Here is a 26,150-nt window from a genome sequence, read left to right on the forward strand (position 1 = left end):
GCTAGCACTGAGCTTTTGGGCCAGATACTGGTTACTCCTCTGAACCTCAGTTTTGTCATCTGCACATGAAGGTAAATCCTACTATGAGGGGCTGTTGTGAGACTAGATAGCGACAAGAGGAACAGCCTCTTGTGTAATTAAACTAACTTGAAATCGCGCCTCCTTCCTACCAGCTTTAGATCTTAGGAAGGTTATTTTTCCTGGGTCTCATTCTCATCTCTAAAACAGGAAAAAGAATGTTTACCTTACAGAAGCATCTTGTATAGAATTTTAAATCAGCTCCATAAATATTAGCCATTAAGTCAGAAATTCTTTTCAAAAAACATTTTGTAAACGGTAAAGTATGACAGCATTTACTCTTTTCTTTCTTCTTTGTTACATCTGTGCAGCATCCACGAATTTATGGGCCAGTCATTCTAGCATTACTCTGGGTTATTTTGTTTTTGTTTATGGTGAGGCTTTCTGTCTATAGGGACATAAACATTGAACTTTATTTTTTTTTTTTCTTAAAATGGCACCAAATACCAAAACCTAATTTGTATGTAACGTATAACGTCAGCTCTTCTCATTCTGAATTTGCAAGAGCATTCAGCCCCAATGCCCTAAGACACCTATTGTATGTAATGAATTAATTTCTGTCCCATGTGTCTAGAATGGTACTACCTCTGTACCGTCCTCCAGATAATTGAAAAAAAAGAATCGTTTAAGTTGTATTCTGTAGAGCCGACTTAGCTCATGGAACCCCAGTTGAGCAAGGCTGGCTGAATTTTGTTTGGTGGTTAATGACAATGGACAAAAGCTTCTTTCCTTAAAATCCTTCCCGTATCCCTGAGGTTAATGTGGTCCTATTGCCCACTGATTTTTATGAGGTAGGGAAGAGGCAGCCATTGTTTCACTTCACACAGATAGAAACCGAAGCATGGAGATGTCAGGAATTGTCTCCAGAGCCTTTTTGAAATAAGGTAATGATAAAGTGGAGAATGAACACCCATTCAGCTCAACCATTAGACTGCTTCTGTGGGATCAAGATTTCCAATTATACGATGGATGCCACGTGTTTTATATAGGTATTGATCCCATGGAAATCAGAAATGTCTAATGCCACTTTGGACAAAATTGGGATTTTATTAGCATGGCAATAGTGTAAGTTGGATAAGAAGTTTTGGAATGCAGTGTTATAATTGATTATTACCTAGGTCACTAATATGCAAAGACAGCCATTGCTCTCAGCACAGTTCTAACCAGTTTTCTTTTTCTTTCTTTTTTTTTTTTCTTTTAAGATTTTATTGGGGAAGGGGAACAGGACTTTATTGGGGAACTGTGTACTTCCAGGACTTTTTTCCAAGTCAAGTTGTTGTCCTGTCAATCTTAGTTGTGGAGGGTGCCGTTCAGCTTCAAGTTGTTCTTTCCGTCTTAGTTGTGGAGGGCGCAGCTCAGCTCCAGGTCCAGTTGCTGTTTTCTAATTGCAGGGGGCACAGCCCACCGGCAACCTTGTGGTTGAGAGGACGCGCTCCAACCAACTGAGCCATCCAGGAGCTCAGCGGCAGCTCAGCTCAAGGTGCCGTGTTCAATCTTAGTTGCAGGGGGTGGGGCCCACCATCCCTTGCGGGAGGAATTGAACTGGCAACCTTGTGGTTGAGAGCCCACTGGCCCATGTGGGAATCTAACCGGCAGCCTTCGGAGTTAGGAGCATGGAGCTCTAACCACCTGAGCCACCGGGCCGGCCCCTAACCAGTTTTCTTTAAGACATTTTAGGTTTATATGTACACTTCAGGAGATACTAACTCCAACTTTATCTCTACTTTTTTTGCTAATGCTGATATTTATGGCCCTTCAGAATAAATTCAGCTTTCTTTGACGGCCTGCCACAACTGGCTTTAACCATGTCTTAATTCCTTGTCATACCAAAACTAAGGTGTATATGCCATGGCTAGTTTATTGGTTCCTGAAAATGCTTTGAACATACCAACCTCTAAATCTTATGCTTATTCATGAGATGCCTTTGCTCCTTTCAAATCATGGTTCCCCATTTTCTTCAAGCCACTGAGATCATATTCTCTTCTTATAAACATATATGGGTGTTTATTATAGGAACCGTTTGTTTGGTTCCTGACACATATTATTATGCTTTTCTAATTTTCACAGTCTTATATTTCCAAACAAACAGCAAATTCCTTAGAGGCATTGCCCTTGTCTAGTTTCCTTTGTGTATGACATGTATTAGCAGGATGTGGGATCCAGAGAGCTGACATTCAATAAATATTTGTTTACAGATTTTTTGGAGCCATATTTTAACTCTTTGACTTCATCATTAAGCAAGTTTCTTCCTAAGTATTATATGTAAAGAAAAGAAAGAAAACATGCTTCTGAAATCAGGTTATCATTTTGAGGATTTTTGCTTCCTTTAATGTGTGTGTGTGTGTGTGTGTGTGTGTGTGTGTCTGTGTAAGGTCCTAAATATGGAATAAGCTTGAAGATTGTACAGTATTTTTTTTTTTAATTAATACGGCAACTCTAGGGCTTTACAAAACTTACCCTTGATTAGTCGAGTACTATGCCCTTCAAAGAATAAACAATCAGTGTACCTCTACCACTGCCACTACCATCACCATTACTCTATGAGCAGGGGAAAACCGCAGATGGGTTTGCTGCATTCTTTGACGCATCTTTCAAAATAAGATTATCCCATATGTATTTCATATATGTACTTTACCACAAGTCACGCATATTTAATAATCATGAGTCTTTCAAACGATGAGCATATTATGATTAAATATTTATTTAAGTCATCTTTAATTTCTTACTAATACTGTGTAATTTTCTGCACAGAAATCTTGTCAACTCTTGTTACATTTATTCTAGGTCTTTGAAATATTTTTGATGGTGTGGTAAATAGCACATTTTAAAAATGTTTATTTTTAAATTGTTTTGAATATATTATGCAGATGATTTTTTTATATTGACTGTGTATTCAGCAATCTTGCTAAATGCACTTATGAAGAGTTTTAAGAGACAACATGTCTCCTCATTTTTTCACGCATCCTAGTAACTAGTCAAGTTGACTAGCTCCAGTCCAAGGACACACACATTTAGCATTCTGTCAGAAACTGGCCTGAGGAGCACACACTGACTGTTCAAAATGTCATTCCTTTAAAAAGTTTAAGTGAAAATTCCCTGCTTTTAGGTTATGAAACTAACTTGAATTGTGAGCTTTATCCCTGGGCAGAAACCGCTTAAGAAAACAGCATCTATGGAGATAAAATTGTGCTAATTACTACCTGTCAGTACACTTGGTGAGATCAATTGAGATCTCAGACACGTACGTCACTTCAATTATATCTCCAGGAAGGTACGGCATGCTATGTGGTTTCAGCCAGTGGTTACAGACATTTTAGAACAGTTTTGCTGTTTCTCAGCTATGTGGCAGAAAATATTTATAATTGAAAGAAAGGGCAAAGAGACATAAGTTCCAGTATATTAATTTTCCTGAATCACAGAACAATAACTACTTTAAAATTTAGAAAGTTAATGACAATGATTTTATTAGTTGATTCTTGTTAAGAGGACCACGTTAATTCAGACGCAGCCATAAGAAAAACAGGTTGCCTACCTGAGTGTTTAAAGTGGGGTAAAGTATTGAAAAAAAATACATTAAAAAAAAAAATCTTCATTTTATAGGGGATAAGATAAATATTTAACCCCATTGGTGTCCTTAGCTTTTGCTGTATACTAAACCATTCCAAACTTAATAACTTAACCCCACGTACATTTATTTATCTCACAATGCTCTGGGTTAGCACTTTGGGTTGGGCTCAGTAGGACGTTCTGCTGTTGTGGGTTATCCTCGGCTGATCTTGGCTGGGCCTGATCATTGGTCTGCGGTCAGCTGCCAGGTCCTCTGGGGAATGACTGGTCTAAAATGGCTCGGTTGGGTAGCTCATCTCTGTTTCACATGGACTCTCATCCTCCACCAAGCTAGCTTGGGCTTAATTCAAATGGTGGTGGTGACAGGGAGCCCAAGATCAGCAAGTGGAAGAGGCCACGCAAAGCTGCTTCCTGAGGTTTCTCGGGCTTCTTAAAGCTTGGGTCAGAAGCTTTTAGCACTGCTTCTGCCCTACTCTGTGCCCTAGCAAGGGTCAGGATCAACCAGTGAGAAGGTAGACTCCTCCTCTTGAGGCAAGGTGGCAATTTTTGGTCACCATCTACACCCCCCATGCAACGAACTGTATGTAGTGCTCTATGCTATACTTTTAAGACAGAGGTTAAATAATGGTAGTTTTAGTCTATTTAGATAACTAATAAGAAAAAGTAAGGAATTAAATGACTTCATGTCGGGGTGTTAAAGCCTTTCTTTAATAATGGAGGAAATCCTGGAGTGAAGACTAAGGGATGACATGTAAAAGATAACTAAGACTGAAAAGCTAATTTGGGAAGCTAGCCTGCAATTGACTCACAGCAGGACCTAGCCCTGAAATCCTGATAGAAAGGATTTTTTAATTATTGGCAAGGCCGTGTTTTCTAATAGTCTAAACGCCAATATCCTATTGGATGTTAGTATTACGGCTTATGTTACAAGGTTTAAAAGAGTCAAAACAAGACTTTGATGTACCAAACATCAGAAACTTTTTGTGTGTGTGTGTGTGTGTGTGTGTGTGTGTGTGTGTGTGTGTGTGTGTAGAAAGCCTATCCGGAATCACAGATTCAAAAGTGTGACTACAGAGAACCACTGTTCCCAGTGTTTCTTTGTACATGAAAGCAGATTTTTTTTTTCCCCCTAGTTTTCAGTAACACAAATGAGAACTAACATCAGGTACTTTACTTTGCAAGTGAAAATTCTCAAGTGTGTTAAGCTTCTTTGTAGGAGAGCCCTGGGATAAAGAAGAAAATTCATTCGTTTGTCTAGGTCCTGTTGCTATATAGGAACAGAGAACAGCAGTTTAAAACATTAAAAAGCAACACATTATTTCTGATGGATTTACACAGATTTGCAAAGGGGAGATGGCCATAGGATTCCTGCAAAGTGAAACTGAGAGACTTCCGTAAAGGGTCAAAGACTTCACAATGAAGAACAATGGCTTTGTCCAAATAAATGGATTGGAGGTCTCTACAGAGACTTGGAGCAGGGTGGGTGGTAGAGGGAGAATTGCATTTTTAAAACCGTTGGCATACAGCCACTGGAGAAGTCATCTAAATATAAATCAGACCATGTCACTCCATAGCATAAAGACCTTCAGTGTCTTCCCATTGCATTTCAAATGAAATCCAGTCTCTCCAATGTAGCCTGTAGGCCTTGTGCATCCTGGGTCCATCCTGTTTTCCCAGCTGACCACATGCCATTCTCTGCCTGGCACCCTGGGCTCCAGCCACACCTGCTCCTGCTCTGGAGACTGCCCTGGCGATCTGTCCCTTAGCCTGGAAAGCTCTTCTTCAGGTTGTCTTGTCATTCAGATTCAGGCTCCTACCCCATCTCTTCAGGGTCCTTTCCCACCACCTTATTTAAAGCCTCTGCTTTTTGCCTTTACAGCACTTATTAGTAAACTTGGTTTTCTTTTTTTTTAATTACTTGTTTTTTTCTATCTCTTCACACCAGAACATAACAGGGAACTTGTTGCCTAGTACTTTGTTATGTTTCTTGTAACTACCACTGTGCTTGGTATTCAAGAATATTCATGGAGCAAAAGAATGAGGGAATTCATTTTTAAAACAAAACCACAGTTGATTGTATAAAGTTATCCTTAGTGTAGATGGTTTGCAATTATAAAATGAGGGCATTGTATGAACATCTCAAAAAATAACAATGTCTTTTCTCCTCTGTTCATTATATCATGATGACATCAGCTGTCACATAGAGCCTTTAACATTTAGTGATTGCAGCAAATGTTTGACTCTAGAAAGGGGTTGGTGGACAAATGAGTAAATGCTCTCCTTTATATCTGTTGTCACCTGGTATATATGTGAAAAAAACTCAAACTGTGCAATATCTAGGGCAGCGAACCTGCAATGATTTGTGTGGTCTAGGGGAAAAAAAAATTACAGAACCCCTGTTTCTGTTTATTTTTTAACTCGTTTTTTTTAGATTTCTCATTTTGGGTGGCAATATATTTAGTTCATTCGCAGTATAGTAGGTATAAATAATATATAAATAGACATTTTCATATGTATTTTAAAATATGTACTATATTTGTGTGTAGCCTATATGCTCCTTTTCTATGTATGCGATGTGTCCACCAAAGTTTGAAAATGGTGATTTATGCTATGAATAGTTTTGGCCCTAGTGGCAATTGCTATGGGAAAATATGAGCACATTGTTTCAAAGTATAGCTTTTTAAGAATGTTTTACAAGGTAATATGGTAACACAAATCTATGGTTAAACATATTAAAGGAAACATCATAAAAGAAAGGCTCAGTGTATTCATTTTGCAATGGAAACATCACCAGGCATGCCACAAAAGGTAGAGAAATTCCTAAATAGATTGCATTTTAGTTTGGGACTTGATTCCCCACCAAATAATAGGTGGCCCCCCTCTACACACACACACACACACACACACACACACACAATCCTTTCGTATTTGCCTGCCAGCCCCATTTTCTGCTTGCTCCCAGGCCTATTCTTACTCTTGGTAGTACCTCCATACTACTCTACTTTAATCTGTGTTTCAGAAGGCCTCTGGGATGATGCCTAAATCCAGCTGGGAAGTTTGGCTGATGTTAGCATTCTCCATTTCCTTTTCTTCTTTGTCATGTGGGCTCCTCATTTAAGATTACAGTTGGTATCAAGAAAGTTTGGTTTGACGTTACTACATCTCATTTACAAGTAGGCTTTTAAGGACTTGAAACTCCTTTTCTGATATCTGTATTGTGTATTTTCTTTGAGTGTTTTATAGAAGTATAATAAAAATGACAGTATTTTACAAAGCCTTTTTCCCGAGGTCTCGAATATATTTTCTGAAAGAGTGAGTATGGGAAAAACTATTTTTTTCATAGCTAGACTGATACATCTTGGTATGGGAAATGCATAATGCTTTTATTGCTGCAGGAAATTTTTGTACTTTATTATCAAATCACTTTATAATGCCAACTGCTTTTGAAAAATATTATGTGTCTTCATTTCTTCTTTCAATATGGCTGTGTTGCCCTCAGCAACTTTATAATAAAGTGCACACAGTCTGGCATATTTCCACCTGGATAACTGTCCTGTATAACTAGGAATTCACCATTTAACACATTCCTAGATACTCAAAATTAATCAATGTGTATCCTTGCTAAAATGTTAATATAAGAGGAAAAAACTCCATAAAAAAGAACTTGATAATAATACAAAAAATAAATGTGTCTTAAGATTCTATAAACATGTGTTTGCATGTTATTAATTCAGTTACTAACATGTGAGAATTTAAAAAATCTACTTCTGGTTAATCATTTCTACTTAACAAGCACATCTATAATCTCTTTTAGTAAGATACTCAAGTACATCATAATGGGCCACCGAGTTAAAGATTGACCCTTTGGAGAATTTTTGATTCATGGGGTAAACATTCATTTGTGAATTATTTATCCATCTGGGGCAGTGACTCTCAAATACTGTTACCAGTGAGATCCCCTCACCCTCTCTTCCTCTACCCACATTTTAAGGTTTTCTTGCCTTTTTATTTAGCCTTATCCTGTCATTTTTCTGCCAGTTAAAGGAGAGAACTTTTCTTTATGTTGCTCATTTTAAAATTAATCATGACTGCACCTAAGCTAGCTATCTCCATTATAGTAAGTCAGGGAGGATAGAAGCAGAATGCTAGGAAGAAAGAAAACTGGCCTGGGTTCTATACCCTCTCCCAAGACTAACCAGATGTGTATCCTGAGGTTACTAATTTCATCATGTCCTTTGACTCCATTCATTGTCTGCTACATGAGGGGGCTGCCCAAGGTAATCTGTAATCTTTTTTCTGATTTTTGTCAATCTGTGGTTTCATTTAAGGAAGAAGGTTATCATTTAAGGAGAAGTCCTAACAATAATGGAGAGTGTAGTATAACTGAATAAAATCAATGTGCAGGGTGAGAGAGGAGGAGAGTGTATATTGAGTATCTGTGATTAATATGTGTTCCCTCTATCCTTTCTTTAAGTTGTGTTTCTAGTTGGTTTACTAACCATTTCTTTGACTTCTCCATACAGAACCTAATTTGTCTACTTTGAGTGTTGTTAATAGATTTTTCAGCGAGATATGGGTACAGTCATAAGGCCAACATTGGGAAAATGCGGAGAGTATTCTTCAATTCCACATTCCCGAGCTGTTCATGATGGCCTCTCATCATTCCACGTTCTAGCTCTGTTTGCTGGCAGTGATTTGAAAGAACATTCCTTGGAACTGAATATTTCTATCCTGGGACTTTGTTCAGAGAAGAGCTAAGTTTCCATCATGAGAGATGGGGAACACATCCTTTCACTGACAGGCATCAGTGCAGTGTCTGCCCCATTTAACAGATTCATTTTTTTAATTGGTGACAATATTTATATCTCCTAAGCCTGTGAACTGAGTTTCCCACAAGGCAAGCCAATTTCAGTTCTAACTTAGGACAAAAAGGGAAATTTGGGTGTCATCCATAGTGTTTTGACTTCCGTGCCCAGAAATTCAAATCTGTTTCAAGTTTACATACTGAAACTGCACTAGAAGCACCTAAAATTGTTGGGTTTAGAAAACAGTGAGCTAAAAACAGGCCTTGAAAATTCCCTTCCCCCCGCCCCCGTTTTGAGTATTTTCTCGACATTAATTAACTGTTCTAGGACAGTGTTTCCCAACCTTGGCACTGTGGACATTTTGGTCCTGATAATGCTTTGTTGTGGGGGCTGTTCTGTGCACTGGATGACGTTTGACAGCATTCCTGGCCTCTCCCCTTAGCTGCCATTAGAACTCCCCTTATGTTGTGACAACAAAAAAATGTCTCCTGACATTGCCAGATGTCCCCAGGGGACAGGGTCCAATCATTCTTGGTTGACAGCCACTGGTCCAGAGCTTTGATTCCTCTGAGGTGGGAGTTATAGATATAATACCTGTAAGTAGGCAAAGTCAGTAATGAAATATTTAAAATGACGAAAACACTCTTCATTTTGTTTTTTTAAATAATCTTAAGGCAAAAAGTAATCATTGCTAAAGGGAGTAGTCAGTTCTCCACAAAATGAATTAAAAAATTTACGTTTCATGGTAAATAGATCATATATTACTAGATTTCCACTATGTATTGAGGAAAATAAAATAAATAAAATTTACCTATTATTGAAACCATATTACCCATAATATATTTTCAAAGCTAAATGCATTTTAAATAGAAAACTACTTTGCATGCATTAAAAAGATACAGCCTTTGATTTTTAAGATAATGAAAAAGAGAATCATGTATAGTAAGTTAGGAATAATGGTTTCATATTCATTCAGAAGTGTCCAAAGATTAAAATAATAGAATCTGTGTTCTGTTGTTTGGGTGGAAAGTGACTGGGTTGTAAATCTATCTTCTTTGTGAGATTGATCAGTTTCTCACTTTTAAAATGTCTTTTTGGAAGAATGGAACAAATAGCAGAGTCCCAACAACATGTTGAATAGACTTGTATTTTAACGTTTCCTTTGCAAGTTTCCACTACCATCACATAAAACTAGACTGAAGATATCACATGCAGTAATCATTTAAAGAAATTAGATTCTTTTTCTAAAACTACCCTACTAGTCAAGTCAGAATTATAGTTCTGTTTGTGGGGAAAAAAAAAGTAAGTAGGTAGGGAGATGAGTTTGTTTTTTTCCCCCCTCTGTTAATTTCTCATGGTTTACCACATTTTTACTTCCAAAGGAGAAATAACGATCAAAGTTAATAATGTCATTTTGCCATTTATGAAAGTAATTAATATTTGTTTATTCTTCAAATGTAGAGTCATTTGAAATCTTGATATAGAGGTGCTGTCTATAGTAATTTGGAAAGTGAATCATATTATATAAAGCTGAGACTACTGGCTTTTTTCTTTATATATTAGAACTACACACATAGTCTTTTGTGGTATCTACATCGATAGGCATTGTTTTCCTCTTCTGTTAGTCCTATAATTCAGTTGATTGCTCCAAAGAATTGTGTGCTTACTTGTTGTCACCTGCTATTATATTTTCATATAAAGGCATAAGCTCAACTGAAAAGAGATGATTGATTTATTACTTTGTATTTACATATAATATCTCATAAACATCCTCTTGTTTTTTTGTTTTGTTTTGTTTTTTTCCCCAATTTATTGTCATGAAAACATGTTTAGGGCAAAATAGAGAAAAAAAAAATAGAGTTTCTGACATGATGTGCCATTATGTGAAAATATAATTTATAGAGTTTTGAGTTTCTTTCATAAAAATAATTCCTTATATAGTTTAGATTTGAGTGTTTGATCCAGAGGTGTATTTGGATGTGCCATTATTTTTCACTGTTTTATTTAATGTAATGATTTATTGAATTGCTCTCCCTACCCCTTTCTTTTTTTTTTTTCCTCAGCAGTGTTTTCCATAATTGAACTGAGGCTTTTGGTGCTGCATGTATTTTAAAATGTGTTTTCCATATTCCTCACTGATATTAATTAATTGAATGTGGCCATTTCATAACCACTATACAAATTATTTCACATGAATGTGTAGAAGTACGCTTATCTCATGTATGGAATGCAACATGCTTTTGCTGACAAAAGTTCCCATTTCTATTACAGCCCACAGAGGGCCTTTCAGTAGTGAGAAACAGAACTCTTCTAACTGGAATATGAAACACCCATTTTTTTTTTCCTATTAATTACAGTATTTCTATTGGACGTTTTCCAGTTATACACTTGCCACTTACTGATCTTCACTTTGCATTCTATGACATAGTTTAAAAAAAAAAAAATGAAACCATCAATTTCGGAATTACCCCTCCAAACACAGGGACAGGGATGGGGAAGTAAGTGACCCAAATGTTCCATGTGTTTCATCGCCTAACACTGTGAGTCTTCAGAGTCTGATTCTTAGGAAGGCAAGGACTACAAGAACTCAGGATTTCCACCTCATTGTTTCAGTCCCTAACCCAGACAACCGAGACCTTTTTATAGCTGTGCTGTTCAGGGCTGTCGTGACATGCATCCAGCGTCTGCACTGTACAATATGGCAGCCACGAGCCACATGTGGCTAATTAAACTTAAATTACATTTAAATGCAATAACACGTGTACTCCCCCAGTGGCACTAGCTGTGTTTAACGTGGCCAATTACTAGTCAATGCAGATGAAGGACATTTCTGTCCTGCAGAACGTTACAGTGAACAACACTGGAGGATTCTTTTCCCAGACCGTGATGGGATAGTTAGAGACCACCATCTCTTGGAAAATCCTTGTGAATAAGTGAAGTATGGAAAGTTGACTTTTGTTTTCTCATTTCTTTTTGTGCCCTCTCATTGTAACTGTGTTCTGAGAGTGCAGGGACTTCACAGGTCACCCTCCGAAGCCTCGACGAGGCTTGCTGTAAACTCCAGGCCCCTCCACTCCTTCTAGCTTCAGTCACAGTGGCTCTGCTTTTGTCTGTTTTACCAATGAGAGTTTCCTGCTGCAACATTTTGTGTACAAATGGTTGTTTCTCTTAAATCTGTTCTTCTTGATGTATAGAGGCCTGATTGGTTTGGGAAGTTGATAAAAAGAAATCACAGCCTTAGAGTAAGGACTTCCTCCCTACTGTACCATTCCTCTACCTTAATGGAGATGTGCCCGGGTTAAATATTATTATGATAGCATTGCTTATAAGATGTCTAGAATTGAGAGTATGGGGTTGTTCAGGCAGAAAGAAGCAACATGTTTAAAGATGAACAGTGATATCTCTAGTTTTCTAGTGACAGCTGTAATTTTTTTTTAAGTTCTTATGGAGTTTTCTTTCTTTCTTTTTTTTAATGCTTCTTTTCCTTTCTCTACCCTTTTCAACATAATGATTTGATTTTTTAACTTCCTCATAGGGTGACCGATGTAATCTTTAAAAATTATTTTAAAAATATGAACTTATAGATTTTAATCTTTTGTGTTTCCGTTCATTGCAGTTATCATTCCTTTTTTCTACTCTTTGGCTGAGGGGAGTCTCATCACCTTGGCTCCTTTTCTTGGTATAACCTAAGAGTTCCTGAAAGATTCCTTGCTTCCTGGTACAACAACATGTTCCACACTTGTTTTGTCATTTTCTACACGTAACATTTAGTCACTCATTTCTCTAAGGCACTCTTAGGATATTTTTAAAAAGAAGAAATGCTCCATCTTGTCCTTTTTCTCCTGTTTTTTAACACAGTCTACAGAAACACATACCCACAATACAGAAAGCTGAACAAAAATCCTTCCACATTCAGATTAGTTTGAATATGAGCACACTTATTACAGAAAAGGGATACACTGTTAAATTGAAGATAAAGAGTTGAGTGCACTGTAATTGAAAAATAAATAAAAATAAGTAATTTTTTAGAAATGGTAAAGAGTTGGGTAAGTGTCAACTTATGTGATCACTTGAAGCAGTGATTTGTTCAGGCTTTTAGGCAAGTGTACTTTTTGTTGGTCCATGTCAAATTCTGTTGCATGCACTGGCCCTCTAACTGTTGGTTTCTCAAACCACACATGTACATAAATACAAAAGTAGGTATTCAGCTCATTGGAAATGAACAAAATTGTTGTTTCTTAAGATCTTTGTGCTGTGGCAATAAGAAACCAGAGAGTTTTAAATATATTTTTAATTTTATTTTAAGCTCATTTAAATGGTTCAGTTTTATCTGCATGCCCCAGTTAAAGAAAGACACAAAGGGCAAGGCGTATAAAAGACAAAGAGTGGACCTCTACGAGGGATGTTGGACAAAGGCAGCATAATTTGTGATGTAAGATAAACCATGGTGTTTCTAATATCTCCGAACCCCTTTTCTTACTATTTTCATGGCAGAGTACTTGGTAACACTTTCTCTAGGCTAATGGAAACAACATGTGATACTCATGTATCCTCATTATATTCACTGTAAATGTTTCCATAAAAATCCATTTCCCATTTTTGTTCTAAAACTTAAATTTCACCTTACTGCTATGCAAGCCAGCATTTCCCTTTTGGCAATGTTTCTTGATGTAATAAACAAGATACAGAGTGGAGATGGGCTGGAATGAACATCTAGAATAGGTTTTATCTTCACACTTCTGATTTCCTTTTGTCTTGTATCTTGCCCAGGCATAGCCCATTTAGGTATACATATGTATGTTCATATCTGTGTTCACTTCTTAGATCCTGTCACTGCTGCAAGTCCAGCGGTAACATGTGTAGGTTCATTTGGAACAATTTTGTCTTCGAATGCCATTTCAGTCAAATAGGAGGAAAAGCCAAATCACCTCTTCCCTGAGAGAGCATTTCATACATCTCCATCTCTAGCATCAGGCCGCACCATTATGTAGCAGTTGGCTCTGATACGCTTGCACAGACACAAATTGAGTCCGACAGGACTGATGTCGCCTGGACTTTGCTGTCATTTGAAATGCTGGCATGAGGATGGGAGCGGGGAAAGAGGGAGTAGGGGGTGGGGAGGAAAGCTGATTCCTTTAGCACTTTTCCTATGAAGTTTTGAGAATTTAACACTTGATAGCTGTGAACTGCTTGATAAGTTGTTTTACAGATAAGATTGATAGCAATAGATGATTTGGAGCAGCTGCCTAGCCTGTGGTTTCAAGTAGATATGTTTCAGTGTACAACTTGCTTCGTCATGTCACCCACAAATCTGTTAAAGAGAAAAAGGGGGGAAAAAGGCTATTTTGAGCAATGGTAATTAGAATGATTCCCCCCCCCTCCTTTTAGTTTCATCGTTCCTGCATTCAAAGCACTCATGCATAGAAATGAAAAAGATAATATGTATTTTAAATTTTTTTTATTATCATACTCAAGCTCAGTTTCAGAAAAGACACACTATAGTATCTGCATCGCAATACTTTTTAAGACAAGTTATTTTAGTGGATTAGGTTATTTCTGGATACCTCTAGTATTTCCTGTCAAGAGCTTTGTGTGTATCAAATATTTTAATATAGAAAACTTAAGTATATACTGTTTCATTTTGGAAATGAATTCTGATTGTCATTCTCAAGTCCTCATAATGATAGAGGAAGCAATAGTCTTCAGTATATTCACTCTCTCGCTCTCTTTCTCATAAGCCCACTCTATAAGATGCTGTGCAAGATTTATTGAAGGTTCTATGGGAACAATTATTTATCACCTGAAGAGTCATACTTCAAATTATTGCCTGAAGCCAGTTATCGCTTCCCTTGTTTTCCATTCCCACCAGGACCCCGATTACTCTTAGAGTCTGTGTTACTTCTCACCTGGGACTCCTACTATGGCCTAATAGCACTCTCTAAATCATCCCGCATTCAGCTGTCAGTTAATCTTCCCAAAGCCCAGTTCCATGTGGTTCCTCAGCTACAAAACATTAAATAGCTCTCTTTGTGGTTTGCTGAATAAAGTTTGGTTGACTTAGGTTTGCATCCCAGGCTCTCCAAGACCTTTTTCTTTCTTTTTTTTTTTTTTTAAGCCTGAACCATTTTTTTTTGCCTCATCTTCTTTTAGTTTCCTAATGGATCCATCATGCCAACCCGGTGTCTCCTTGTGGTCCCCAAGCCAGCTGCGTCAGCATCACCCAGAAACTTGTTAGAAATGCAAATTCTTAGACTGGGCTAGAGACCTACTGAATCACAAACTCTGGGGGTGGCGTCCAGCTATCTGTTTCAACAAGCCTTCCAAGTGGTTTGGATGGCATTATAATCATTTGGGGAAAGCCTGCTCCAGGCGACCTAGCAATGTCCCACTGCCCTGTCTTGGCATACAAGTCTTGAAATGCCTCTCCCTCTTCTTGGTAAAATCCTGCCTGTATTCCAAGGCCTAGTTTGAGACACTGCTTTTTCTGTGATGCCATCCCTGATCCTATCTTTTATGGCATCGTTTTGTTTTTCCTTCCTGGCACTAATCACTTATTAACTTGTACTAGTCATCTGATGTATCTGTCTTATATTCACTACTAAACTAGAAAGTCACAGAGGAAGGAATCGGACTCCCTTTTGTAACTCCCGACACATTGGGCTAAGTGGCTTCTCTGATACGTTGCACGCAGTAGGCTCTCTCAAATAGTTTGTGGCTTATTGATTTTACATAGAAGAGTGAGAAAACTAAGGCCTTGCTCTGGAGGCATATAAAAATCCTGTTAAATCAAAGTGGCTCATGCTAACTACTGTTTTGACTTACTGAAGTCAAACTAGACTTGGACGTTGATGTGTCTTCAGGGAAGAAGTCAAATGTGCTAGTGTAAAAAAAATATATAACCTCTACTAGATATTTGGCTGAAGAAATTGAATTAGCCCTGTCATTTCACCTGGTGCCAAGAAAGCAGCTGCCATTATTCTGTCAGTAATAGACGTTTATCGTGCACGGTAGAGCGTCTCTTAATTTTTTTTTTCTTACAGCATTGGTGTGCTTTTTTCCACTGATGGATTCACTTAATGTTTCCTATGAAGTGACAGTTTCTTTGCATAGAGGGTTGGCCCAAAGACGGCATAGCAGAGAGTGTAATCCAAGGTGGTTGGCTTTAGAATGGCCTGGAAACGGGAACAGGAGAGGCTAGGACTGCCCCATTTTACAAACCAGGTTGTTTTTGGGCATCAGTTGCAATTTATTGTGCATTTGTAATGGGTCGTGTCTTTCAGTGGTGGTTGTGATGGAACAAGGGCAAAAGAGAGAGAAATCTAAGCTTTCTGTTTTCTTCCTTTCCTTTGCTCTCTCTCCCCTCACAGGCTCTGAAAGTGTTCCAGCTGAAATTTCCTATCAGACACACTCGCTGCGGCGTCGGAGGCAGTGATTCCAAGCTGCGAGTGCGAGCTGCTAACAGGCCGCAGGATGGTGCGCGTAGCTAGGCCGCTGCTGCTGCTCCTCGCTGTCTTCCTCCGTGCGGACGCCGAGAGTAAGCCGTTCTCCCCTGCCCTGGGGGCTGTGGCCACAATGAGTGGTTTTGTTTGCAGTTGGCACCAGGCTCAGGGCCTCTGAATAGGTCGCCTTTGGAAGTAAATCCTGAGACACTGGGACCCTCCTTGGCTACTAGCCAGCCTTTGAAAGGGATTATTGACATGACTTCCTTACTGTTTCCTCTCTCTTAATGCCCCCATTTTTTGTGCATCTAACTGCTGCTATATTTTGTCCCTTTTTTTTTTTTGATACTCTTACCACTTGGGTGGCAAAGATATTATGAGACCAAGGCTATAACTGAAACGAGGGTAAACCAGTTGGTGTTGCCAATAAGTAAATGTTGTTCAGACTCATTAGAAATTTCTTTAGTTTTGTGGATATTTCTATGTTTAGAAAAACACACAATGTCACACTGAGCCCAATTAAACTTCCAAACCCCTTGTAGCTGTCATAGCAGCTGTTCTAACGTACTGTTTCCGACAGCTGTCGTCCAGTACGGTATTCAAACAAATCAAGCAGAACTGACAACTTTGTGGCTGGGTGAAGGGTATGGAAGTGTGAGGAGAATTCTGTGGAGTACAGACACCAAAGTTTGGAGGATTCTTGCACCCAGTTTATGACACGGAAGACGTGGTCATTTAGCTTGACAACTAATGAGAAGATCATATCTCCTTCATAATTAGGGAATCATTAGGCCTACCTTGTGTGCATATGTTTCTTTTCCCATCTGTCCTGTGGCCTTTTGGAAACTGTAGTCCTGGAAAAAGGCATGTCTCCAGCTTGTACTCACGGCATATCTGGTTCCTCGGTAGTGGTTCAGCTCATATGAGAGTTGGCCATTCTTGTTGGGAGTCCCCTGGTATTATTACAATGCCTAACATCTGCAGTCATTAACTTTTCCTCCACTATTTCAGTGAGATTAAATTTAATTCGTGTTAAGGATGTTTCGAAGACAGGGATCCTGTGTCATGTTGGCCCTTACCTATTAATTGCATTTTGACAAGAATTTCCCCAATAGCAGCCAATTTCTTTGTTTAAATAGGAGCTCTATTTAGCTTTCCAGTTCTGAAAGGAATAATGGTAATAATAGGATACATATGGAACATGCATGTTTTAAGCACAATGTTCTCTGGTTAATAATGTATATAGTCTCCTAATTAGCACTTGGGAGTGTGGTTTAGGGTGAAGCCAAGGAATTTCTCGTTACAATGCCAGCAAATAATTAACTGGGAAAAGACCCAGAAAGATGCTCTTGTTATTTTAAAGCCCTTTATGTCAAAATCTATTTTAATATTGAAATCTAAATTTAGTTTATTAAATAAATCAGGCATATGGCTTTGTTTTTCTGTTTTGGCTAGAGTGAAGAAGTAAGTTGTTTTACAATTGTTAATTTTTGGCAGAAGTGTATGAAGACCCTGGTAACCCATTTTAATATCAGATCGCAGTTAGAGATTTTCTTAAAGTTACTAGATATAATTATCATATATCCATGAAGTTATCCTTCCAGATAAGTAAAAACGTTCTTGTACTGACCAGCTATTCTTTTGCTTAATGCGGTGGGGGGAAAGTGGCAGATACATGTCAAGAGTTTAGGAATCAATACTTTTAAAATGATGTTTTCAATTACAATCTAGACAGCAGGTGATCCTCACCTACTTCTTCTCCTGCTCCTCCTCTTCTACCTCTCCCTCTCTTTCTCTTTCATCACAGTGCCTTTACAGTTGAGTCTCACGAAAGAAATAACAAAGACAACAAAATTGCATTAGCAGTTTTTCGTTAAATTAAGATATGTATTATGTTATATATTCATGTGATACCAGCTTTCAACCTCAAGATGTAGCCTGAAAAAGAATCCTTTCTCTCTCTCACCCTTCCCATTGCAGCTAAATAGTGGAGACAGGCTTCTTTGCAAATGAATTTTGTTTGCTGCCCTTGTCTACTCAGCTATGATTTAGTATATTTTCCCTTTGACAGATTAATTTGGCATTGTTGAATAATGTGTAACGTGAGCATTCCCGGTAAAAGAGGAAAATAGCCATTTTTTACAAAAGTACATTTTAAAAGAAGAAAGAACATCCCTTAGTAAACTATTGGATGATATTCGGGGTACATGAAAGCAAGTGATAGAGTTGGAAATATAATTTTAGTTACTAAAAAATGTTTAAAGAACAACTGATCAAATACAATCTAGATTGTAACCCATTAAATTGTGCCATTACCTTCTCTTAAAACACTGAAAAACATCAAGATACAGGTAGCACTGAAGAAAAAATTTGATTTCTTCACTGTCATGTAAAAATAATGTTTCTCATGCTTCCATTACCTGTGTCACTGGTTTGTGTCCCTATACTTTCATTAGCACATTTACCCATATTTGTTTTTCCTTTTAACTAAATGCGTTTTATATTTTCACAAGCAATTGGGAGTTATGCTTCAAAATTTAATAGTAGCTTGTCAGAGACATTTGAGAATTGTGAAATAATTATATTTTGTTCTGTTTTGAAGAAGAGGACTACAAGGGGGTAGGGAATGGCAAGAAGCCACTCTAGTTTACAGTGTTAATTTAATGTGTCAAACTCACTCCCTTTGGAAATAATTAACTCCAAGGAGCCAGGGCATCAGGATTATAATCTGCCATGTGGAACACCATAGCCAAGTGTTAGGTGTGATGTTGCATTTCGTAGGAGAGCTTTATGAGCCTTTGTTCAAACACAGGTTGAAAAATTGTGATAATATCCCGTTAGCAGAAAATTATAGTTTTTGCCATTGACCATTTAAAATGCTCTACAGATCCCCACTATTAATTCTAGATGTGTGCAGGGACCTTATTTCTTTTCATTCCTATGTCTTGAATGCTCAAAATGATTTTGCTTGTTGTTTCTTGAATACATACACACATGGAAGAGCTGTAGTCTCGAGAAAGAGTTAAGTGTGACCTTCTGTTTCAGCACTGGGAGTAGCCCTTCCTCATGCCAGGCTAACCAGTTTTCTAGTTTAGGTAGTGGTCCGATTGAGGTCAATTCTGGTTTAGGTAGTAGTCTGACTGAGGTTAATTCAAGGGCAACATGTGTGCAAATTCAAGATGAATTTAGATTATATAATATTAGTTTAATCCTGGGGTGACTACTTTTCTTTAGGCTGAGTTTTTATAACAAATACTGGTAGTTTTATTTCACTTGGAACTTTAATTTGTTATTTACCAGTCTTTTTTTTTTTCCCCCCAACTAGATGCAAGCTAAAAACCTGCTGTTAGCACCTTTTTTCATCAAATCAGTTTTACTTTAATGAAATCTCTTACCACTTACTGTTACATTCTAGACCTGAGTTTACACTTTGGCCACTATAATTGGAGGTGAATGTTTACTGGATCTTCATTAGAAACAAAACTCTTGATGGTTTAATTCTTTGAATGTTTTAGTTCATTTTTTGTTCCCTTTGGCATTTTTAAAATCTTCTTTTCCTTCCTCATTGTTAAGGAACCTTCCAGTAGTCCCTACATACTCACTATGTTTCCGTCCAATATGAAAGCAGTTGCTTTCTCCCCCCTTAGTTATTACGTCACTGTATCCAGGGAACTTCCTTATTTCTTTAGCATTAGATAAAAGAATAATATCTATGTTGGAAGATAACCATTTTTACCTTATGTATTCGCTGATGGGCAGTATAGGGTAACAGTTAAGAAAGTGAACTCTGAAGCCAGAGCCTGTTTTTAAATTCTTGCTGTCATTTTATAATCTGGAACATGACCCATCATGCTCTTTGCCTCAGTTTCCCTTTCTTTAAAATGTGAATGATGGTGATTTGTTTATGATAATGATGGTGTAGTATAGGACGTTGGATTTTGTCAGGATTAAATGAGTTAATGTAAAACACTGGTTGGTAGGTATTTAGTAAATATTATCTATTATTATATCATTATTCAGAAACATTCAGCTAACATTTTTACTGAGCACTTGTCTTAGGTACTGTGCTAAAATTCTTTCATTTGACCTACAGATCAAAATTTAGGTGCTGTAGAAACCGAGTTTTCTTGCAGCATGTTAAGTCCCCACTTTGCTTCTCTATAAACTCCTATATATAGAAGGTTCTTATGAACTCTTGTTCCAGAAATTAAGCTGAAGATTAAGAGGGAAAAATATGAAGCACATCTGCTTTAATTAAGCTTTTTAAAAATCTCCTCTCTTAGACTTACCAATTTAAAAGTAATTTGGCTTGGTCTGATGGATAATGGAAAGTGTTCTCATGTTTTTGTTCTGTTGCTGCTTGTAAAGCATTTTCTTAAGCTGCTCAGAGGGTGGAACTATAGATATTTACTGTCAGCAAATATAGTCCGTACTTTATGGGTCAGTGGTCCAAAGAGCTAGAGAGGGAGGTAGGCATGGTAAGGAAGAGAGTGAGTGGCTTTTGATATGGCTAGAAATTAAGGAAGGAAGGAAGGAAGGAGGGAGGGAGGGAGGAAAGGAAGAAGGGAGGGAGGGAGGGAAGGAGAGAGGGAAGGAAGGAAGGAAGGAAAAATGATTGGATTAAAGGTCAGGGCAAATGATTCCTTCTGACTGATAGCCTAAGTGAAGTAGTTAGACTTTTTAAAACGAAGTTAGGAGTTGGACAGGATGTCTTTCTTAGGTTATCAAAATGCATACCTCCTAACAGACAAGTACATTTCACACTGAGAACAGTCATGCCTCATTAAAAATATCTTTTTGTTTTTATTTTAGATCATGAGTGGTTGGGTATTTATTTATTTATTTATATCACAAACCATTAAATCTTCCTTTAAAAGGTAAATTCTTTGGAGTGATGAAAATATTCTAAAATTAGATTGGGGTGGTGGTGCTAATTGAGTATAAACACACTAAACACCATTGAATCGTACACTTTAAATGGATGAACTACATCGTATGTGAATTATATCTCAATAAAGCTATTTAAAAGAGGAAAGGTAAAATGCTGCTTAACCCAGCTCTTTGGTTCGATTCCCTTTGGTATGTGCAACCTGAAAGGAAAGTGTGTTGGTTTCTTCAAGCCACTTGGAATAGACATGCACATTGAGGAAAACAGGGAGAAAGCCAGGTCATTTACCATACTTACCCCAATGCCTTCCTTGTTTTCCTTTTTTCTGAATTTACAGAGGTGTGGCAAAATAAAAACCTTGCTTCTCCCTCCTCTCCGCAATTTAAAGTAGCTAAATTAGCAGCATTCAGCTGTCTGCAGCAAGGAAAATATTCCAGCTATTTTACTGATCCTTTATCCCCATCACAGCGTTTGCTGAGGCTTTCTGAATTAATTGCTCCCAGCAGAGCTGTATCTATCTAGTAAGGTTAGGAATATGTCACAAAATCAACAAATGTGTACACTTCAAAGCATTTTGAGTATAGAGGGATTTCCTTTTTTTTTCCAAAATCCAACGTATAACATATTTGTTATCTCTGATCTCTGTTTGTGGTGAGGCCCTAAGCTCAAAGGATGGAACAATATCTAAAATATTTGTGAATTACTTCTCATTATTGCTAATAGCCTGGTTGTAACTGATGAATCTCTTCTATGATTTCCTCATTTTTTTCCCTTCACATACTTAGTTTCTTTAATTGTCCTCAGTTAGCTACTACTTACTGGACTTATTCCAAATAACCTTCGTTTGTTTGGGAGCCCGCATACTCCTGCACATATTGTCTGGCTTCATTTAATTCAGGAAAACTCCCACCAGCATCCATCCTAAAATGAAGGATCAAAGAGAAAAATGATTGTGTGGAAATCAATTTCTTCACCTCTAATTTTGTCTTTCCTCTTTTCCTCAGTTTGCTTTAGTTTCATTTATTCATTTACCAAGCAAGAGTGTGTGTGTGTGTGTGTGTGTGTGTGTTTGTGTGTATGTGTGTGTGTGTGTTTGCATGCATGAATGTATGTGTGTGTGCATGCATGCTTGCTGCATGAAAAGCTTTGTGCAAAATGACTCAGATATGAAGATGTAAAGAAGTGTGGTCCAATATCAGTTTATAATCTGTCTTCAGAGTTCATAGCTCACTTTTCAGAACTCTCTCAAGATGTGTTTTCAGACTTTATCTCTAGTCAGGAAGTAGTGCTTAAGAATATAGACTAGGGAGCTGGAGTACCAGTGTTCACATCCTTTCTCTGCTATATAGTTATTCTGACCATGGGCAAGTTAAAAATTTGTATGTGCCTCTCATCTATAAAATGAAGATTGAAAATAGCACACACTTGATATGCTTAGCATAAGAATTAAATAAAGAACTGCTTGCAAAGCATTTTGAATAACAGGATTAAATATTCACTAAGTGTTAGTTTCTATTATGCTTTTTCTCATTAGCTTGCATCAGTTCCAAATTAGAGGCATCCATGTTCAGATCTCCATTGACATTTATTATCCTATTAACTTCATAATTTGAGCAGTATCTTTTAAAAATGTAAATATGTATCTTTATTACATTTATGCCTCCAAAGGACGTTGACTGATTGGCTTGTTCATGTATTTAATAATCCTTTTAATAAATGTTTATTGAACACAACTTTTGTGCCAAGCATTGAGTTACCTAGTGGGGACACAATGATGAGATAGAGAGATAAGATCCCTGCCCCTGAAGGACTTATACTTTAGTGGGGTGGACAAATATGTAACATTCTTCTCAACATTTTATACTTTCTAACGGTGCTAAGTGTTATGAAGGAAGAAAATAGGGAGCTAAGTGTCTCATCTCTTCAGAAGGATAATAAAAAGCTTTCTTAAAGGAATGATTTTTTTTTTAGCTTTGAAATAATTTTAGACTTAAAAGAAGTAAAAAACAACAACAACAACAAAACTTTTATAGGAATTTCCCATGTACCCTTCAACCAATATTCCCAAATAATAATATATTACATGACTACAGTATATTATCAAAATCGGAAAATCAACTATAGTATTAACTAAACTACAAATTTTGACAAATTTTTACATCAACTTTTTTTTTTTTTTTTTTTTTTTGCGAGACCTACGAGCTGTTTGCTGCGCTAAGAGGGAAGCTTTCAACTCATTTTTTTTTTTTGAAAAAAAGATGTATGTAATTCTATTAAATTTGATCACTGAGTAACTCGAAGGAAATGATTTTTGAGCTAGTTATTTTTTGTGTGTTTTGAGCTAGATGGATGAATAGAAGTTAACTACAGCTGAAAGAGCTGTTAGAGTGAGTCTAAGAAAGCCTGCTCAGATACTCCACGACAGGGAGAACCCAATGTATTCTGGGGACAGAAAGAGTCCTGGGACGTGACTGGATCTCAGAAGGTGAGGAGGAGAGAGAATTCAAATAAGGCCAGCCAAGTACTTAAATACCTGCTAATATAAGGCTTCATAGAACTTATTCAAAACCTTGCTTTTTATTCTAAGGACAGCTGCAGGAGTGCCAGGAAGAGATTTGCATTTTAAAACATCTACGTGGCTGCAGGGTAGAGAAATGCCTTGGAGCCTCAGCCAGCCAACTGTGCCCTTGAGATTAGGTAAGAGGCTAGTTGGAAGTTATGCAGAAGTTGGGGAACAGGGGACCACAGTGGGGGAGGTTAAGGAGGCCAGACTGACTTGACACTTAAAAAATAATTTTAGTTGACTTTTGGAAGATATATTCCCCTAAAACTTGAGGCACCAACAGATTACTGTAATTTAGAATGAAAGTGTAAACTAAGCCAAATGGGACCTCACACTTATTCAATATCTTACTAGTATTATTATTGTTTTTTTTTTTTTTTTGACATAGCGTTCTGTTTCTTTTCCAAAATTATATCACTGCTCAATTTTACAATTTTACTTTTTGGTTGTTGAGTTCAGGTAGTTTTTTTGAAACTTAAATTCATATTAATATCTGTAAAGAAAATGTACAATCCAGAATCAGTTTAAAATTATGAGTGAAGTTCAACACCTTACTACATAAGGTATTTCAAGTTTTGATCTCTGACAGAAGTTTTAAATTCACTCTACAATTTCTGATGGGTTTTTCAAAATTATTGTGACAGTCATTTTATACGGCAATTATTAAATGTGACATTAAAATATACTCAGTACTTAGCATCTTTAGTTTTAAAAAAGTACAAAATACATTGCTTTTCAGGTAAAAGTACAAAAAGCATAACAGATCTATAAAATTAAATACAATCCCGTAGCTTTTCTTTTCTTTCTTAGTTGTTTGCTGTTATTGTTAAGTCAATGTTTAAGATGCTTGTAAAGAAGTGAGAGAGAAATAAATCGCTGTTTGTTTATCACTAAAAATGTCATTCATAGGTTTAAGCTATGGTGATTTTAGGTTGATACAAAGTAACTCCCTCTAATATCTATATGTTTCCTTTAAAAATAAGTCACAACATTTAATTTAAGAGTAACATTTCAAGTAAAGACTACCTAGTCTGTGCCCCAAACAAGCCAGATCCTGATTCCTATTATCACAAAATTTACATTCCAGTTGGAGTGGGAATGGGGGTGGGAGCTAAGGCAGGAGAGATGCAGCAAGACAGAGTTATAGACAAAGGTCAATAAATAGTATGCTTGTGGATAGTTATAAATGCTGCAAAGAGAGCTATGAGAGTAAGGGAGGGTATTAGAGGAAGGTACAGGGCACACCTTTATTTTATATCAAGGGAGGTATTGCTGAGTGAGATATAGCACTTAAGCTGAATGATCGGAGGGGACCAGTCATGAAATAGTGGGAGTTCAGAGCACACAGGTAGACAGAGCAGTGTTTTGCAAAGGGTTTAAGGCAAGAAGGAGCCTACCGTGCTCAAGGGACAAAATAAGGCCCCGGAGCCTGGAACGTAGCAAGTGACAAGAAATAGGTGGGAGAGGCAGGGACTGGCTAGGTCATGTGACCCTGTAGGCTTTGTAAGGAGTTTGCAAGTATGTAGGGACAAAGTACATTCTTCATATATGTGCCTGTGAAACTTGAGTTGGCCACTACTGTCCTCTCCTGGAACAAAATAAATATTTATTTCACAAATAGTGCATTGATGTATTGGTACACGCTCTTGATCAAGTTACAAACCCATTGTCTAAACAGCTTAATGGAAATTTCCTTTGTCTCAGTCAATATAGACTTTTGGTTACCCAAAGCACAAGTGTTTGCTTTTAACTTTTTAGTTTTGGACAGGTTTGTTTTTCTCTTAACAGATGATAGTTTTACATTAGAAACATGTAATTAAGTCTGTACTTTCCATCATCAATATCTGTAGCTGCAGAAGAGTAAGAAGGGTACATATGAAAAGTGGGGCTATAATCGACTTGCAGGAAAGAAGGGAACTTTAATAGGTCTTTTCTGTCTTTTCTTCCATTTGGGCAAGATTATAATAATAGGATTCTTAAGTGACTCCGAGGCTCTATCCCCTATATAGATGAAAACATTAAAATGTTTCCTGGTAAACCTCTTCCATTTGGAGGAAAAAAAAAAAAACGCACTTTATTGCTTATGTGATTTAACATATTTGGACATACTTTTAAGCCCAATGGGGATGTAAGGTAATAAGTAAAATAAGGATTAATAAATCATAACTTAAATGTGTTTTCTCTAAAATCATACGTGTTGTTATCAATCAGATTCGGCTTAAACTCTGGCCCTTCTTCTCACCTGGAGCAAATTTCTCATTTCTTCTGGCCCTTTGGGAGTGCTCATAGCTCGTACTGTGCCCTGTGAGGTTTAAATGAGATCCTGGCAGGTATTCGGTCAGGTTCGATTTTATCCCATTGAATGTTTGATAATGCTTGATGTGTGCAGAAATCAGCAGCCTAGCATTATCACCTATTGACATGATTTTCATATTAAGGAAATAAGCCATATCACCTGAGAGCAGCAACAAACACAACAAACAAACAAACAAAATGTCCATATCATAGATGTGTAACATGACTTAGGTGCTGCACTCTTGGTGAAATCGTTCCATGCTACGGGTATGCCATCCGTGTAGCCCAGGGTTTCCCCAGCTTGGCACACTGACATTGTAGCTGGATCATTCTTTGTGGTGAGGGGCTGCCCTGAATAGAGTAGGATGTGTAGCAACATTCTTGACTTCTACACAGTAGCAACCTAGTCCCCAACTTTGACAACAGAAATGTCTTTAGACATGGTTATATGCCCCAGGGGGCAAAATCCCCCCTTTTTGAGAACCACTAGTGGTGTATAAGCTCTGGAACAGAAT

General features: G+C 37.4%; 1 protein-coding gene across 1 annotated transcript in view; it reads left to right on the forward strand.

Moving 5' to 3' along the window:
* PTPRD (protein tyrosine phosphatase receptor type D) overlaps nucleotides 1-26,150 on the forward strand; it is a 488,669-nt gene that overhangs the window by 83,990 nt on the left and 378,529 nt on the right. The window contains exon 2 of the mRNA XM_033122352.1: nucleotides 15,818-15,984. Coding sequence (XP_032978243.1) covers nucleotides 15,921-15,984 — 64 coding nt within the window. The 5' untranslated portion in view covers nucleotides 15,818-15,920. The remainder of the gene's footprint in view (nucleotides 1-15,817; nucleotides 15,985-26,150) is intronic.

The sequence above is a fragment of the Rhinolophus ferrumequinum genome, chromosome 12 (assembly GCF_004115265.2).
Source record: "Rhinolophus ferrumequinum isolate MPI-CBG mRhiFer1 chromosome 12, mRhiFer1_v1.p, whole genome shotgun sequence".
Taxonomy (NCBI): domain Eukaryota; kingdom Metazoa; phylum Chordata; class Mammalia; order Chiroptera; family Rhinolophidae; genus Rhinolophus; species Rhinolophus ferrumequinum.